This window comes from Onychomys torridus, chromosome 4 (genome assembly GCF_903995425.1).
Source record: "Onychomys torridus chromosome 4, mOncTor1.1, whole genome shotgun sequence".
In the NCBI taxonomy this organism is placed as follows: Eukaryota; Metazoa; Chordata; class Mammalia; order Rodentia; family Cricetidae; genus Onychomys; species Onychomys torridus.
The window spans coordinates 57,487,156-57,506,771 of NC_050446.1; the positions used below are offsets into that span (position 1 = coordinate 57,487,156).

Here is a 19,616-nt window from a genome sequence, read left to right on the forward strand (position 1 = left end):
TCTTGAGCATGGCTACAAACTCATGTAATTCTAGTGTCATGGAGTGGATACGGGAAGATCCCTATGGTGTACTGGCTAGTCATCCTGTATAAAGGAAGCTCCCGGTTCTGGGACAACCTCATCTCCACATAACGTGGAGAAACAATTGAGGACAACACCTACTATAAGCTTTGGGGCTCTGGGAATGTGTATCCATGTACACATCCACTTAAGTATCTCTCTCTCTCTCTCTCTCTCTCTCTCTCTCTCTCTCTCTCTCTCTCTCTCTCTCTCTCTCTCACACACACACACACACACACACACACACACACACACACACACACACACGCCTCTAAAATTTGACTGCATTTATGTTAGAAACAATTCAAATAAGCAAATTCTTAGAAAGAGGTATACAGAAAACCACAGATGCAAGTTGAAGAGCAGGGGCTGAGGTGTTCTGTTTGGACTTTCTAAGAATTTAAACTCACACTATAAATGTTTTATTAGGCAATGAAGCAAGAATGTTATGAGCTAAATGTGATAAATGTAAAAAATGCTAACAAAATGTCACAAATACATGGTCAGTTCCACAAAAAGTAATCTATTCACCTTTTTATCTGTCTACAGTATGTTAGTGCCTGCTGACCAGCAGACGAGAAGACAATTAATGAAAGCAATGTAACAGAAAACTAAGGAAACATTTCTACCAGAGAAAAGAAATAAATGGAAAAACGAAAACAAGGAGAAGATTCATCTGAGAAAGTTTCATCCTAGTTGGCATAAAGGAGGACTAACAAGAAAAGACATTCCATTCCAAAGAGCTAAGCAGGAGGCACTGAAGGGGCTTGCTGCCAAGCCTGTCAACTTCAGGTCAGCCTCCAGTACCTACATGGTTGAAGCAGAGAACCAACTTCTGACCTCCACACAACCTTCCACATACACAGGTACACTCTAAGTGTAATTAAAACAAGAGAAGGCTTCACTAACCAGTGTAGTGATATTGTGTTCCCCCAAAATATTGTGCACCCTAATAAACTTATTTGGGGTCAGAGAACAGAACAAGCCACTAGATACAGAGGCCAGAAAATGGTGGCACACACGCCTTTAATCCTATCACTTGGGAGGCAGAGATCCATCTTGATCTCTGTGAGTTTAAAGCCACACTGGAAACAGCTGGGCATAGTGACTTACACCTTTAATCCCAGGAACTGATAGCAGAAAGCAGAAAGGTATATAAGGCATGAGGACCAGGAACTAAAGCTGGTTATGCTTTCAGGCTTTCGGGAAGCAGTTCAGCTGAGATCTAGTTGGATGAGGACTCAGAGGCTTCTAGTCTGAGGAAACAGGATCATCTGAGGAATTGGCAAGGTGAAGTAGCTGTGGCTTGTTCTGCTTCTCTGATCTTCCATCATTTACCCCAATACCTAGCTCCAGGTTTGTTTTTTATTAAAAAAAACCACTTAAGATTTGTGTTATAAACCCTAATTTATAAAAGGGGAAATAAGAGAGGGCGATCTGGAGAGTGAGAAGCTTGGGGTTTAGTGACTGACACAAGACCACCAATGGAACGGAGCACTGGAACATAGAGCCAAACTCCAACAGTACTGTAGAATCATTTCCAGTGAAGTCACCATCTTCAATACTGCTCTGCAGAAACATGTAGCTTTAGACAGGGTAACAGGAGGGCAAAGGTGAATGAAATAAATTTTTGGAAGGAAGAATCACAGCAGAAAGCTAGAGGAGAAGTCAGGTGACAGCCTGGCTCCAAGAGATTGTCAGAGGACAGAAAGTAAGGACCAGGGACGCCTTGAGATTTGCCTGAGTGTTACAGAAACTTTATAGTGAAATGAAAAAGAAGTCCCACATTGACTCCCAATTCAGAGCCACTTTTAATAAAGCATAATACCTTATCTCTTTAACAGAATGACTTGCTCATTCTAAATTAAACTTCTGCCTTTCTGGATATGGGGTGAAGGAAGCTCAAGAGGGGTCAAGGACAAGAGCATTTTGGAAACATTTCACCCCAAAGAATAGACATCTGCCTCTCTCAAGCACATCTTTTCTTTTTCTAATAAAACACAAAATAGGCTTAATATATTTTATTTAAAGGCTAATTTTATAAATATAGGTCACAAAGAGTCAGTTTAAATTTTAGTTTTACCAAACCCCAGTCTTATTATACATAAAATTCAATCATGCAGAATCTTGATATGGGACAGTAAATTTTATTTTAAAAGTCTGCAAATTCCCTTTGAAACTTAAACAAGTCCCATTTTGTTTCAACTGCACAGGCAGAGTTATGGATCAGGGTATGAAACAGCTCAGTGTATTAGCTACTTCAAATGACAACATCCAATCAAAAAACTACACATTACTAGGAAAGCTAGGTACAGTAAGGTAGGAGGGTGGTCATGGTCAGCTGACTCCAAAAACTGAGAGAAACAAAAACAATGAAGGAGAATAAAGAAAATACAGAAATAGCAAAACTAATAATAAAAATTAGAGGTTAAAAATTTTCCATTTACTTCTACTTTGTAAGACTGTCAAGTTGATCTTTTTTCTTTTTAAAACAACCACATGATAAACTCAGCTTCACTCCCCACTGCCAGTGTCCAGTTCTATGAAATTATCATGAATTTGTTACCAACATCGCTTCTATAGTAAACAGCTCCATCATCCCCTCCCTTGCTGCTTCCTTTCTAAGTCCTGGAAACTACTGCTGTGCTCTACAAGACCATCTCTAGTGCTCTGTAGCACTATGTTCAATTAGTTAACTGGCGTCTTAAAGCAGAAGACAGGCAATAAAGTGAATGTCTAAGCATCTGAAAAGAAAATGTCAGGTGGTAAGTTCATCAGCTGCATGCTTTAATTGTTTCAGATTACTGATACTGTTTAGATATATTAATGCTAGTAACAGAAGCCATGGCCTTGCATTTGTTAAGCATGTGCACTATCACTGATTCCCCACCCTACCCCTGAGGAACCTGGGAATTTTGGTGAGATTTCTGGAGAGTAATAAACTCATTCTGCCTTTGTCCAATACAAATAAACTTTATTTTGGACTTCTTAAATTTTTAGTGCTGGGAACACCTTTACCATAATAAATAAAGTATGTCTGCCTACCAATTTCAAGAAGATATTTAAAGAAAATTTTAAGCTGTAAATGACAGGCTCAGGGTTTTCATGCAATACAATACTAATTAGCAAAAAAAGGGAACAAATTATTATCTCAGTGGATAACACAGACAGGTGAATCCAAGAAATGTACTAAGTGAAAGAAGGCAGACAGAAATCTAATCTGTGGGGGCAGGAAGGGGTGTGCGAGAGCAGGGGAGAAGGAAGACAACAGAGAGATGGGGATGTGGAGATGACAGAATGCTGACCGTGGCCATGGCTCCAGGGACAGGACACCTGGTAGTGTACTCCACAGCCTTCACCCCATATCTGCACATTTCAGGGAAGTAGACTTTAGGAAGTTATAGACTCCCAAGTTAATTATCTGGTAGTCTACTTAATGTACACTTACTGTATTAAATTTAATAGGTTCAAGAACTTATTAATAGCAATGTTTGCTAATAATCAACACATACTAAAAATACAGTCAAGCATTTCTCAAGTAAAGCCAGTGTAGTGGTACATGTCTTTAATTCCAACAACTTAGAAAGCAGAGGCAGGCAGACCTTTGTGACTTTAAGGCCAACCTGTGTTAAGACTCTGCCTCCCCAACCCCCAGAAAAAAAAAGACCAAAAACAAACAAAAAACTGAAGTAGAGCTACACTGAAAAGTTCCATTGACTAACTTTTTTCTAGTTCTCTTCATATGCTAATGAGCACTTTGCGTAATTTGCGGCTTGCATTTATGTTACAAATTTTTGCTAGAAATTAAATATTGCATGTTAGATCTTTCAAATGTTTATAAAAAGGACCATGAGTTACTCACATGACAATCTTTTAAAGAGCGCAGCCATCTGGTCTGGCTTGTCAAAGCTGGTCCTCATTTGTGTTAGCACATCAACGTTCTCCACCACAAGTTTCTTTAAGAAAGAAGAGTGAGCCCAAGTCAGGCACAGACCTTGTGACAATGACACAAGAACTTGCCTGTGACTTACAACTGGGAAATAAGAGACAGAATTCATCAAGTCCAGATGTCCTGTACTGTACAATTTGGTTTTAATGAAGGAATCTCAAAATTGTTTACGTAAGATTAATATTTTTCCAATTCAGGAAGAGGTCAGGAAAATTAAGCAGAGGTAAGTATCAAGAATAAGGACCATCATATGCTTATATACACAACAGTATTTTAAAACATACCTTTTTTGCCTGGTAAGTTCCAAAAGTTTTAGTGACCCAAATTCAAATTCTCTCAAGACCTACAGTCATTTTATAAATACATATATGTACTTATTTGATACAGTTCATCTTAGCACTGACATACCCTAAAATGATAAAAATGGTCATTTAAAATGTTGCTGCCTTTATTATTTTTATTTAAACGCTATGCAGCCTAAAGACATTTTTCACCTAGCTTAAAGGATTTAAGATAAAAGAAAGCACACTAAGCTAGGTGTACCGACAAGTTTTATATGTCAACCTGACATAAGCTAAGGTCATCTGAAAGGAGGGAACCTCAATTCAGAAAATGTTTCCATAACATCTGGCTGCACAGAATTTTCTTAATTAGTGATGAATGGAGAAAATCCAGCCAATTGTGGGCGGTGCCATCCCTGAGCTGGTGCTCCTGGGTTCTGTAAGAAAACAGGTTGAAGACGGGTGGTGGCAGCGCACGCCTTTAATCCCAGCAGAGCCAGGGAGGCAGAGCCAGGAGGATCTCTATGAGTTCAAGGCCAGCCTGGTCTACAGAGTGAGATCCAAGACAGGCACCAAAACTACACAGAGAAACCCTGTCTTGAAAAACAAATAAACAAAAAGAAAAGAAAACAGACTGAACAAAGCATGGGAAACAAACCAGAAAGGCACACCCCTCCATGGACTCTGCATCAGCTCCTGCCTCCAGGTTCCTGCCCTGCGTGAGTTCTTATCTTGATTTCTTTCAGTGGTAGATTATTCTTATCTTGATTTCCTTCAGTGATTGACTATAATATGGAAGTATAAACCAAATAAACTCTTCCCTCCCCAACTTGCTTTGGTTTGTGATATTTCACCACTACATTTTAATAATACAGCTAAAATACCAGGTATGTGGCTAGTAGTAGAACATTTGCCTACCATGTGAGAGGCCTTGCATTCAATCTCTAACATGCCCAATAACCTAATAATGCTCATGTTACAACCTGTGGAAATGTGGAAAACAATATACTCAAATGATAAACTGGAACAATTTTAACTTAAGTTAAAATTTTCAACATAATCAAATAAAAGCATCATTATGTAACAGAATTAAGGCTTGACTAAGAATACTGAGAAACCTGAACTCAGTCCCTTTTGCAAGTTAATTCACCTTATTTTAGGTCTCTTGCTTTCTCGAGTGTAACTAAGCGAAAATACCAGAGGCTTTAATTTTATTTACATGTTGGTACTTTCATGTTAGGTTAATTTAAAATTCAAGGTTTTCTCACATTCTTGAAATATTTTACAAAAATTACTGTTTAAAAAGTGAATAAAGCCAGGTTTGGCAGCCTACATTTAGAATACTAGCTATTTGGGAGGCTGGTAAAGGAGGTTTGAGGCCTGCATGGGAAATTTACTAAGACTCTGTTTCAAAATAAAAAAATGAGAAAAGGGTTGGAGATGTAGAACAGTGGTAGAGCACTTGCCAACACATGTGAGTTCATAGGTTCAAACCCCAACACTACAAACAAGGACAGCAAGATGGGTTGACATACCTTAAGTTCAGCAACTTGTGATGAAATATGCCACATAAGACTCTCACTTAGGAACTTCATCCCATATGGGCCTAGGAGCTCTGATAATGATCTCATTTCTGAAAGGAAATGAATTAATTTCAGTTTCTTGACAGAGCAAATATATTACGAGAAACACTGACATACTGCACTACCCCATCTTACAAACTAAATATTAATAGCCAAAACAACCAAGCCAAATCAAGTTATCATGTAAAACAATCAGGTTTTCTTCATTAGTATATAATATTCACCTGATATGTCAGAATATTCCTCTGCGTTGAATGTTAATTCATTTTCTGTGGGTAAATTCACAAATGCTTTCATTGCAGGAAAATAAGCTATATGGCCATTGCTGACTTGTCTTAGTAAAGTTTCTAAGTACCTAAAAAGAAAAGTAAATTTATAATCAGAAGAAAAGGTTTGTTCAAAGTTTACATCCCTATATATAAGTGTCAAGTCAACTGATAAAATATATGAGAACATGATGCTGGAGAGATGGCTCAGAGGGTAAGAAGAGCTCTTCTTCCAGAAGGCCTGGGTTTGGTTCACAGCACCATGTGCTGGTACACAACCGGCTGACTCCAGTTCCGGGGGTCAGATAATCTTTTCTAGCCCCTAAGGGCACCAGTCATACACACAGTACACACACATTCATATATAAGCACTTAATCATAAAATGATTTTCCTAAGGAGTTCATTACAAAACAAAACTTTCCATCATTCAAATTTCTAAATGTGTTCCTTACCAATTTGTGTACAGACTTGTAATGGTTGGCTCCCCATGACTGTCTAAGTGCTGTGTTTGCTGAAGAAGGACATTATTAAATACTCTGGTGATATCGATCTGCACATAGTTCTCTATGGACTGGAGTACAGTCATGTACGCTCTTACACTTGTTAGAAGCTCGGATGGTTTTGCAATTTCTTGTGTAGCTTGATTATACATAGTCATTCCAACAATTGACCTGGAGATAAGAAAGGAGGTAAGATTTTCCCACTTACGTAAACCATCTATGCAATCTGCTAACATCTAATATCACATGAGCAATAACATTTTTAAAGATTTTTAAAAGAAAGCCATGAAACTATTACTGTCATTATCTTAATAAGATAAAAATAATGAGTTGGGAATAAAAATAATTAAAAAACATTCTGAGAATGTAAATTAATGACAAGGATTAAACATAAAAAGGACTTTAAAAACTGCATTAATATAGCAAGGATGATGAGTTTTTTAACCAATAGCTTAAATTTGCATGGTACTGCTGCTTGAAGCTTTCTGTATTTTATGAGAATGAACTACAATCTCAATATTTAATAATATGACTATATAGTTATCATTACTAACATTTCATAAACAAAATAAACTAAGGTTCAAAGCATAACTAAAAAAGTTACTGTCTGGAGGTGGTCTGTCTAGAATAAAAAATGTTTCCAAACACCTAAGAAGAAATGTAAACATATAACTACAGAAATAGTTTAATTAAGCATTTATGGAGGTATATGTCCTACACCTAAAGCTGACAACATGAATGAGCACTTATCCATAAATATCTGCCTGACATAATGTTAATTTGCAACAAACTGCCAAACAGTTAAAACAAGATGACAATGAAACAGCACATTAAAACTCATCTTTATTCCCCTTGTACATATAAGCTAAAAAGGAACACCAATCTGAAAATATTTCTTTTGGTAGCTTGAATGTAACTGCCCCCATAAGATCATAGGGAGTGGCACTATCAGGAGATGTGGCCTTGTTGAGGAAGTGTGACACTGTGGGGGTGGGCTTTGAGGTCTCATATATGCTCAAGCTACAGACTACTTCCTGTTAGCCACAGGTTAAGATGTAGGACTTCCAGCTCCTTCTCCAGCACCATGTCTGCCTACATGCTACCATGTCACACACCATGATAATGGAGTAAACCTCTGAAAATGTAAGCTACACCAATTAAATGTTTTTCCTTTATAAGAGTTGCTGTGGTCATGGTGTCTCTTCACAGCAATAGAAACCCTAACTAAGCCACTTCTCTAAGTGATCTTTTTCTGCATTAGTCCCTCCTATTCCCTTGAAATTTTCTTTAAATTTAAATTACATTTATTTACATAGGTGTGAGTGTGTGTGTATGCTCATACATGTTATGATACACATGTGGAGGTAAGAGCACAATGCTGTAGTCAGTTCTCTCCTGCCTAGTGTCTGCTTGCTTGGCAGCAAGCACCTTCACCTGAACCATGCTGCCAGTCCCTACTCTCTTTTTTAAGAAGCCCCCTTAAGCATCAGATGTGCCAACATTTTAGACTTGTATTTGTAAAGATCCATTTTTGAAACAGCAGACAAAACAAACTCATGGCTAGGACTACGCCCAGATAAATCAACTCAAGCTGAAAACTGCTATTCTTAGTATACAGCACCTAAGTACTAAGATTTGAACTAAATAAACAAAACAAAACAAACACAAAGCAAGTTGCTCCCTTGTTTTGATCCTGACCACTACACAGAGGTTCAGGAAAAAGAAAACATTTGTATGTCTACAGATTGCAAACCAAACTATTTATAAAAAGAAAACACAGGGTCTGAAAATTGAGTCTCCGAATGATTCTACTCAGGAGTCTGCCATCCACCCAGCTGAGAATGATAAGTAACAGGTATAATGCCCCTTGGGTCTAAATACTAGAGTTTTACTCTCAGTCTCTCTGATTTGATAAAGGGAACAAAAGGCAGTTCTCAACACCAGCTGCTTCTCTAGCCAAATAATGAGTCAATACTCATTTAGTCCTGTTTTCATACAGTCCCATGTCGTTCTCTTGTTGCAGTATTCTTGCCATACCAATTGAAGTTATAATTGTTATACTATTTTCTTACCTCAATGTTAAGCATATAGCAACAGAACTATTACTCATTAATGACAATAAAACTTTGAAAATCCTTTGGCAAAATTTTCAGCAACTAAGACTTTCAAGATTATAGATTATTAAGTGATAAACACTCCCTTAACAATGAACTTTAAGAAGATTGAAGTGCCATTCATAGAACTGAAAAGACTCTTCCTACTTTATGCAGTACTAGTCAACTACCTGTCAAACTCTTCTCAGAACTGACAGCTTGGTGTGCACGGACCAAGCAGTACTAGACACTAATGGCAGTCAAAGCTCGCATCTTTTCTTATTCCTTCTCTGCTCTTTCTTTACTGACTGCAGCCTAGTAACCTGCCAGCCTTATCCACTTGCCCTCCATAAGCCTGAAGACAGGTCAGTACATCACCTACCGTCTGCGTAAGACAACTAAAACTCCGGAAGAAACTTACAGACATTAGCAGTGTCAGTAACTGGTGCTATGTGGGGTCAGGGACCTACTGCCCAGGAAGTCTCAGGTCACTGCTCTACATGGCTCTCAGTCCACTGCTATTTGTACTGCACCAGTTCACCTCACTCTGTCTAATAAAAGCTCCTATCAGACGGGTACTAGACAATGAACACAGTTCATTAAACTGAAGCAATGACAGGAGTCTGTGTGCTCTCTTACTTAGTGAAGCGTATTTCCAGGTGAGAAGTCAAATACTCCCGCGGCGTGAAGGTGTGCTCCCACACTACCATGTTTGGAACATAATTTATAGAGAAGCATAACTCCGAAAGTGCAGTGTGCAACTTATCAAGGCTAAAAAACAGTAATAAATATTAATTAAAATGATACTTCATCATAAGCAATTCCAAATCCATTTTATAAAAATAACAAGACTTACAGAGAATACTGCAGAATTTGATTTTTCTCTTTATTCTTAAACTGAAAGCTCAAAATGTTTAGGTGTAACTCAAGTAGGCAATATTTAAAAAAAATCTGTGTTCTCTACATTCAGGCACTAATGAATACACTGAGCAACCACAGGAAGAGGTGCTTTTTCTGCACTCAACCGCATAACCTCCTCCTGATGGTACTGATCCATTATGGGAGATGGAGCCATTTATAAAGTGGCAATGGCTTGTTCATCTTAGGAACAAGTAGAACATTCTAGTAAAAAATATTCACCCAATTACTGACCACATATGCTTTCCTTCCCAACAATCAAAAACTTAACAAATGATCCAGTGTTTTCAAATGATGGTATCAGATACATTCTAATGAATCACCAAACGCTAAAAGTCTCAGTTACCTGACTTAAGTTAAAGATTAAGATCGTTTCTACTGCTACTCAGAAAGTCTGAGACAGATTCTTGACCTTAGTGTTCAGCCCATCAAGACAAATACAACTCTTATATATGTGAGAATTAATACTGACTGTCATCTTGACAGATCAAGAGTCACCTCGGAAATAAACCCATGGGGATGTCTGTGAGGAGTTTCTAGATTGAGTTACCAGGGGTGGGAGGAGGGCCCACCAAATTGTGAGCAGTGGCATTCCACGGGCTAGGAACCCCAGGGGCCAAAAAGTCAAAAGGAAGCTGAGCACCAGGCATTCCTCTCCCCACTTCCTGGCTGCAGGCACATGTGACCGGGGCTCAAACTCCAGCCTCCTCTGTACCTCCTCCACCAGGATGGACTTCATCTTCAAACCATAAGTGAAAACAAACTTGTTCCTCCCTAAATTGCTTCTCTTGGGTATTCTGTCACAATAACAGCAAAAGTATCCTTTAAAAAAAAATCTACATTTTAGGCCAGGTGATGGTGGTGCACGCCTTTAATCCCAGCACTTGGGAGACTGAGGCAGGTGGATCTCTGAGTTTGAGACCACTCTGGTCTACAAAATGACTTCCAAGGCAGCTAGAGCTGTTACACTGAGAAACCCCGTCTCAAAAAAAAAAAAAAAAGTCTATATTTTAGAGTACTAACAGCTAACCAAATTTACAATTTTTTTCCTTAGGAAGGGCTAGAAAAGAAAATCTATTTAGTTCCTACCAGTGTCTCAGTTCTAATACCACAGGAAAAGAATCTTTACCAAAACAAAGAAATACGATAAAAGTAGGCTTACTTGGTCACGACCAGCCTGTTCTTCCTCATGCTCTCAACACCCGGTTTTTCCCTTTCGGGTTCCCCTTTCTTGCCAGTCTGTTTTTTTGACTTCTTATTCACTGCCTGACTGATGGTTTTGGCACAATGCTTAGGCAGTAACTGAAATTGAGTAAGAATGGTATTATACTGTTGCACTGATTTATCAGGATGAATAAACCAGTGCAGGACACCTTAGCTGAGTCTGAACCAACAAGCAGAACAGAAATGTAGGGAATATCTAACTCACAAGGCCTACAAAGCATGGGAAAAAGTAGAAACCTATTAAAGTATCAAGTTATTATTCAAAAGATAAATAAAAACATACAAGGCAAGTACGGGGTGAGATATAACAGTCACTACAATTATGGGATGGCCTATAAAAAAGAAACAAAATCTGTGCAGGATCTAGTTGGCATACTATGTAGTGGGCACAAAGTGCAAAGTAAAGTACTGGTTTCAGCTGTCAAGAGGGTCCTGAGAATGAAGCCAGAGGTGAGGTCTTTACATTGCAAGCAATCCTGAACACAGTGGCAGTACTTACAAACGGAGCCACAATATGAAAGGATATTTCCTAAGGCTAACTCTAACACTGACTGAAGAAACATTTAAAACAAGAAAAAAATTAAACAAAGACAACCAAACAAGCTGTGGAGAAAGGGTATAAAATAAGACAAGACAGATTAAAAAAAAAAAATCCAGATTTGAGAAAGATTTAGTAATCTAGATATACGGGGGCGGGGGGGCGGGGGGGGGTGTTTCTACCTAGTACAATGCTAACACCACTATTACAAAACTCAAGTCCAACTAGTAATAATTTAGTTTGACAGATAACATCAAGCAAAAAGAAATGAGAAAGTGGATGAGGGCTGCACTGTAGAACAGAGTTGCCTTATGCCACTTGTATCCTCAAAACGTGCCTATCCAATTAATACCCAACAAGTAAAAAACATCAGATTTTAAAGATTTAGTACAAAGTACAAAACATTTTATGATTAGATGCTAAAATGATGAAAAATTTAGATATATCACAAAAAGTAAAACTAGTTAGCTTTGCTTATTTCTTTTTTTATATTTTTAACATGGTTACTAGGAACATTTAAAATACACATGTGGCTCACACCTCTCTGCTGGCCAGCGATGGCCTGAAAGCAATTTAGTTATTAAATATGTGCAGTAACTAACTAAAGACATGGGAACGTGTGAGGAGAAATGTATGTTGTCATGGAGTATCTTCTTTTAGAAAAGAGGAAAAATGAAATGTTTAATCAGCTTATTGTTACAAATTAAAAGCCAGATCTTAAGTCTAAATCACAAAAAACTTGCTGCAGTACAAACCTGAACCTATCAACAATCACGACCGTAAAATCAAATCTCTAACATCCAAAATTCCACCCCAATAAACCTAGAGGAATCTGAAGCTCAGTGTCCCCTTGGGAACAGACAGAGCAAATAGGGAATCTGAGACCCTAAGGGCCCTACAAATGTCCTGAAGTATTTCAAGTCTAACTCTCAACATGAAAGTCCAAGCTCTGCCACGACAGTGCCCCATGTTGAGCAGAACCTTCTGGGAATAAAATCAAATTGTACAAGGTAAGAATTAAAGAGGTAAAAGAAAGAGAGGACATAGGTCAATGTCAGGAACACTGAACAGCAAGCAGCCATATTTGTTAAGGTCAAGTGGGAACAGCAAAATGTGTGAAAGTAAGAAAAACCATCTGGCTGCTAACTCCTTTCACTAATCCAAGACAATAAACTGCATAAGAAAGTAAGAAATAATACCAAGTTTTAATTCCACGCAAAGGTTGATGTAAGAAAAATGACTGATAAATTTTTAAAAGATTACTTCTATAGATAATCAATGTACAAGGAAAAAGCAAACCCAGGATATAAAATTAAATAAAAATAAAACAAAAAAAAAACCAACAAAAAAATTTCATAGATGAATAACAGACTGAAAAAAACACAAGTTTAAAAAATACATTATATAATATCTTAAAGAGGATAATAATGAGACATAATTTAATTTAAAAAAACCAACAACTGAGGCCATCCAAGAGACTCTCAAAACATACAGGCTATTGCTATTGTCCTGTGGTTGCAATCCAGAGATGGGAGGTGTACTGCTGAAGACACCATACACTTAAGAAACAACCCAGAGACCCCTGAGCTAGAACTAACCTGAATGTCACCTCCCTGAGGACTATACCAGAAGGGCATTATTCAAGCTTCCAAATGAGGGAGGCAACCAACAGTCCTACCCAGCTAAGATACCCATGAACCACACCACAAACCAGCATGGAGAAGAGATAGCCCTAAAGGCGCAGTCATGGTGTATATACCTTGGTGATGACCAACAGCTCGGCAATTGGACTTACCACCCACTCAGCAAGTGGGATACCATGTCTAGTATTGGAAACCTAGATAACTACTCAGTGCTAGTGAAGTCATGGATGTTGGAGGAGCATCTCCAACACTAATTTATTAAGCCAGCATAATCCCTTACAACAATCTATAAACATCTGTCCCAAAGATTGGTGTCATCTTCATCCCTCATCAAGGAAATTTCTCTTTTCAACACATGCAGACCACTACAGAAAACCACAACCAAAATGCAGACTTGTGGAGCCCAGTCCCAGTGGATATATTTACAAAACACTCCTTTACCTAATGCTCAGGGCACACTGCAAAAGAGAGGCAGAAAGATTTTAAGAGCCAGAGGAGCAGGGAGTTTGCTGTGAGATTGTATCTCCAGTACACCAGAAGTTCTGCCCCAAAAGCCTTAGAAACATGATTTTCCAAATGTGAGCTGAACAAGGATGACACCAAACAAACCTGCCAAGGTGGACAGGGAAAAGTCCACAAGTCTTCAACCCTACACAAAGAACTATAGGAAACTGAGGAAAACTGGGGGGTAGGGGGGGTATCCTCCTCAGTGGAGAGCACACCAATTTGTTGTCCAGTGCCAGTGTTGGTCAGCCCTGAAAACATACATATAAGTAACATATGGACTGAGCAGGTTACAGTTAGGAACGTGTGAGTGTGCATGTATGTGCTTGCATGCAATAACAATTAATGAAAGAAGAGGCCATGAACTTAAAAGAGAAGGAGAGATATATAGGAGGGTTTCAAGAGAGGAAAGAGAACGAAGAAATGTTGTAATTATATTATAATCTCCAAAACCAAAACCAAACCCTCCCAAAAGAATCAACAAAAGATTGTTGAAACTAGAAAGTGAACTCTAGCAATAAGTGCATAAATAAAACCACCAAAGAGATAAACACCAAGTAGAGCTGGAGCATCAATACGTTTTCAGAGAAGAGTGGTCTAAGCGCATGAAAGTGAACATCAACAGAGCAGAGCATGCAATACTCATAAGCTTGATGTCATTACATCTTCACCAACAGGGTTAGTGCCAGAAACATACGCAAAAAAACTAATAAATTTCTGTCAGTGATTATATATCTGTGGTAAAAAAAAATTAATATTATTACTATGGAACTGTTCTGTGCATGTTTGAAAAAATAAATTTTTAATCATGGGAACTTATAATTCTTCCATCTTCTGTATTTTAGAAACTGAAATTCTCAATGTGGAAAAACAACATAGATGTCAAGTAAGAGAAGACAGCAATGCTGTAGTCCAGAATTTGAAATGGTGGCATTATGGACCCTGTGTGTGACGATGAATGAGTAGGTCTCATGAGACCTAAATAAGACCAGGAAGCACCCTCATGTCCAAACTGGAGCTTGATATGTCCCCACTGAAAGAAACTAAGAGAAGTTGTCTAAGTATAAATATACACAAGATGATGTTGGTACTTTTAAATGAACTCATTTGTTTATTCTGGCAATGGGGATTGAACTGAGGCCCTTATACATAATACACAGGTGGGGATGCATGTACTATCCTAGGTCTTATCTTGCAAGAAAGCAAGAAGGCTCTTAGGTACTCTATAGGTTGCCACTGGCCAAAAACGGGCCAATCTGACTTTCAGTACAGAAATATAGTGAATTAAAAAATTATCAAACACGGTAACTTCCAGGAACCCACTATAGTATAAACTAATTTACTAGTCATTTAGGAAACAAAGGGAAACAGCCAAGTGTTTTGTTGCTTTCCTTTAAAGTCATACCACTGAGTAGAAGCAGATAAGAAAAATCTATGGAAATGTACCACAACCACTACATACACGAGAAATGAAAGAGCATTTTGCGGTCATCAAAGAATAATGTAACCAAGTACTAACGTCACAAAAATCAAATTAAGTAGACAATGCGTGTGTCTTGAAAAGTTCTATGAATGGAGTCCCCAACAAGAGGCAATAACTGAGCTTTTTTGAGAGTCAGAGAATTTTAAAAAGGAAAGTAAATTAACATCCAATGACTTAATTTTCTTGCATTTACACATTTCCTATCTGTTGGGAAAAAATGATTACCTGGTCACTAAGAGTACACTGTTCTGTGCAAATATCAGTGATGAGGTTCCGAGCTTGTTTGGCCATCTCATCCAGGAACATATTACAGAGGGAAAGACTGCGGTCTCCAATGTGATGGCGCTGGTAGGCAGAGGATGGAAATAACACAGGTCACAAGAAAGTCATCTGAACAAAATACTTTAAGCGTGAAAATTCAGTTAAAGTCCTATTCTACTGTAAAGGGTGGAGAAGTATATATGTATTGCTTTCTCTATTACAGAAATTAAACTGTTCACATAAAATAATATGTATTTTGTAACATTGACAATGTAAGAAAATTATGATTGAGCAAAATCCTCAAAGATCACTATTTGTAAAGCATAAAACTATGTTTTAGCCAGGCATGGTAGCACACATTTATAATCCGAGCACTAGGGAAACTGAGGCAGAAGGATCACAAGACTGAGACTCTACCTCAGAAAGAAAGGTAATGCACTATGTATTTCATCATTCAAATTCACCAAGTTCAAAATCTAAATATTCAGTATCTAAAAATAAAGCACACAATGTACATGAGCATAGTTAAGTCAGAGTTTTCTAATCTTAACTCTTTAATATTTATAACTTTTTTTTAAGATTTATTTATTTATTATGTATACAGAAGAGGGCGCCAGATCTCACTACAGATGGTTGTGAGCCACCATGTGGGTGCTGGGAATTGAACTAAGGACCTCTGGAAGAGCAGTCAGTGCTCTTAACCTCTGAGCCATCTCTTTAATATTTACATCTTATACATACATTCTGACATAGTTCTGTAATAAATAAGCAAGAGCTCAAGTAGATAAATGAAAGTATTAGAAATCAAGTTGGGAAAATAACTAAGACATTTAAAATTCCTGAACTTATCTCCTCTCTTCCTGCTTCCTGGGGATGGGGAAGGGAGGAAAAACAAAACTGAACATGCATTCTTTGAACACAGCGGGGGTGGGGGGGGTAGGCTGTACTTTATTTCAGGATATTATTAACACATCTGTATGTATATAGAACTTTATCTAAATATGTAAGAGACAACCTACTTATCTCTAGAGAAGTCTGTATTTGTTTAGTTCTGGTGGATTGTAGCTATTTGGTGAGATTTTGTTAAAAATAATTAGAGCCGGGAGGTGGTGGCACATGCCTTTAATCCCAACACAGCAAAAACAGGTGGATCTTTGAGTTCAAGGCCAATGTGATCTACAGAGAGTTCGAGTTCCAAGACAGCTAGGGCTACACAAAGAAACTTGTCTCGAAAAACTAAAAACTAAACAAAATGAGTTGCTTTCTGAACATCTTCAAAACAGCCCATTTTACGAATGAGTTCCAGGAGAGCCAGGGATACACAAAGAAACTGTCTCAAAAACAAACAAACAAAAAACTAGAATGTTTAGTATATGAAGGCATAAATTCTCCATTATACATGAGATACTTTACAGAGAAATTAAAAAAAAATTTTTCTCTGTCTTCCACATTTATGTAACATACAGAAAGTCTATGTTGTTGAAATAATGGTATACAACATACAAATATTTGACCCATAAAATAATCATTCTTGAGTCTATCAACCTTAAATTTTATTTTAAGTGACCTATTAAACTTTAATAGGAATCCAAACAAAAGAGACTGTAGCCAAACATAATTCAATACTGGTCAATTTGTATGTGTATGTGTGTATGTGTGTGTGTGGGGGGGGGGTACTGTGGCTTGAACCAAGAGCTAGGTACAGTTTAACTGGGTAAGCACTCTACAAATAAACTATATCTCCAACCTTCATTTCCCTTCTTTACTTTGAGACAGGATCTCATAAGTTGCCTAGCCTGGCCTTAAGCATGCAATCCCCCTGCCTCAACCTCAGAAGTAGTGGAGATTATAGGTTTGGGCCAACAGACTCTGCTGGGTCTCTTAACATATCACACAAGTCTTTCTTTCAGTTCCCAAAAAGCTTCCTGTGACCTCATCTCTGTCTCAAAGTCCTCTTCCCATGGAATACTCACAAGCTAGAGATATGCTACCTCAAGTTTCTTTTCAACATATTCTGCAGTTCTAAGAAAAGAGAGTAAACACTAAGTTACAAAGACATACATTACTCAATTTTAATGTATAGTCTTGCCATACTTGTAAAATAATTTTTTTAAGGACCAGAGAAAACATCTTTTCATTTTATTTCCGTACTGGTTGTCAAACATAAGTGCATCATTGGAGAGACAGTGTAATGTTTTATTTATTTATGGTTTTCTTTTATTCTGGGGATAAACCCAGGGCCTTGTGAACACCCAGCAAGCACTCTACCACACTAATGACTCCCAGCATCCTGACATTATGATCTGTGTGTACACCGTAGAAAGATTGGATCATTTCACCAACTTGACTTCTGTAGGAAGAATGTTAAAATTCTATTCTTTTTAGCCAGTTAAAATATCATCACTCTTTTCTGAGATGGTCTCTCTAGGTTGCTCAGGCTAGCTCTGAACTTGCCACCTTCCTGCCAGAGCCTCCTGAGTGCTGGGATTACCACCATGCCCGGTGTCACCATGCATTGTAACAGACCAGTGAAAATTAGTTCTTCAAGCTAAAACTCTCCTTTTGATACCCAGCATATTTTTGACAGATACTTAGGATCTCCAAAATTACTAACTAGCTGTCCTCAGGAGCTGTGTGTTTATATCTGCCTCACAAGTGTCAGCAAACCTGAGTTTTGTCTAACATATCCATGATGTTAATGAATCAGTAATCCATAAATTCAATTTTCAAGTCCTTTCAGTGTTAAAGTGAAAAGTACAGAAATTTAATTATTAAATTCAACATTCAATTGAATTATTGAATCTATAAACAGTAATACCAGTCATATCAGTTATTCTAAAAGGCAAAAGACTAATATACATGAATGTTTATTCAGCCACATATATTCTTAGTGGCCATGCTTCTATCATACATCTCCCTGATCACTGTTTTATCATGTATTTATTCAAGTATTTTTTTATCTACATAAAGAGGCTTGGGTGAGAACAAAAATTAAGTAATTGAGTCTTTTTAAACATCTGGCTGGCTACCCACGGACTAGTTTTAGTGTGTAAACCACAGCGCTGTCTTGAAGTTACCTCTTCGGGACACAGCTCATGTGTGCAGCTCATGAAGTGAGTACAGAGGAGAGGAAATGCTATTGAGTATCTTGACTGAGAGGGTAACTCCAAGCACTGCTGAAACATCTTCTCAAAAGCACGGCTGTAAAAACTGTTAGGAGAGACAGCGAAGGCATCAAACAGCAACACTAACAGCTTATATGCAAACAGAAAATGATAAGGTGCCCAACGGCTGGTTAATTCAAACTCAAGTGAGTAAAGGTTACCAACTGTGATCATTTATTTGAGGAATATTAAGAATATTCCCCCCAAAGTACCCTCCACATATCAATAATTCATTCAGAGCAATACTCTTTCAATAACATCAAAACATTTTAAACAAAAATTTCAACAGGTAATTTGCAGTATCTATAGAATATGAATACACGCATTTAAAACTCTTTATCTTCAAATTTTATTATAGCTAAGAAATTATCAATTTTAAGGACCATTATTATTTTAAGTATCATTGAGAAAAATATTGCTAGCTAAATAATCATATGCCAGCAATTTTTAAAATACGGATAAAGTTAACCAAATATGATTGACACAATTACAAAATTTAAATATTATACAAAGTGCTTTTATCTCTAAAAAACAAAGGAAGAAGTTTCTAATTACATTCTTTTACAATAAGAACCTTTCAAGGGCTAAAAAATAAACAAAAAAAAAGTTTCATCCTCTTTCTAGGATAGGCTTTGGGTCAGACAGTAATAGAGGGTCCAAATAATCTTAAAATTCTCGTAAATGTAGCTACCATACAGGGCTCTAGACCCCAAAACAGAATGGATTGATGTGTTCCTTTGAGAAGTAGGCCTTCAATCCTGGTGATTTCTTCCCCAGCACTAGTAATAAAAGCTATCCTAACAAACGACTAAAATCAAAAAGCTTTTGACAATCATCCCCATGCGACACCTTGACACCACTACTACTATCCATTTAGATATCTCGGTACTTTAGAAGTAAGGAGGCATATACGGTGTTCCAATTCACCCTTCTAAAAGGCCAAGAAGCAGGAAACAGTCAGCACCACACAGCTACAGAGTGACAGTACTAGAATTTGACCATGACCTAGTTCACTCATTCATTCCAACATTTCTTAAACACTTAGTATTTTAGACAAAAAAGGAGACAATAACATAACCTCCCTTTAAGAAGTAAGTTTCTGGAGAGAAAAGTGAATGACAGTACTAAGTGTGATATGAGAGACTGTG

At 37.6% G+C, this 19,616-nt stretch overlaps 1 protein-coding gene across 4 annotated transcripts in view; it reads right to left on the reverse strand.

The window, feature by feature from the left end:
- The window catches only part of Nckap1 (NCK associated protein 1), an 82,763-nt gene that overhangs the window by 11,784 nt on the left and 51,363 nt on the right, over positions 1-19,616 (reverse strand). For all 4 annotated transcript variants that reach the window (XM_036183122.1, XM_036183121.1, XM_036183120.1 and 1 more), the window contains 8 exons: positions 18,382-18,514; positions 15,269-15,388; positions 10,814-10,953; positions 9,373-9,504; positions 6,593-6,811; positions 6,098-6,228; positions 5,826-5,923; positions 3,923-4,016 (listed from right to left, as the gene is read on the reverse strand). In XM_036183122.1, coding sequence (XP_036039015.1) covers positions 3,923-4,016; positions 5,826-5,923; positions 6,098-6,228; positions 6,593-6,811; positions 9,373-9,504; positions 10,814-10,953; positions 15,269-15,388; positions 18,382-18,514 — 1,067 coding nt within the window. The remainder of the gene's footprint in view (positions 1-3,922; positions 4,017-5,825; positions 5,924-6,097; positions 6,229-6,592; positions 6,812-9,372; positions 9,505-10,813; positions 10,954-15,268; positions 15,389-18,381; positions 18,515-19,616) is intronic.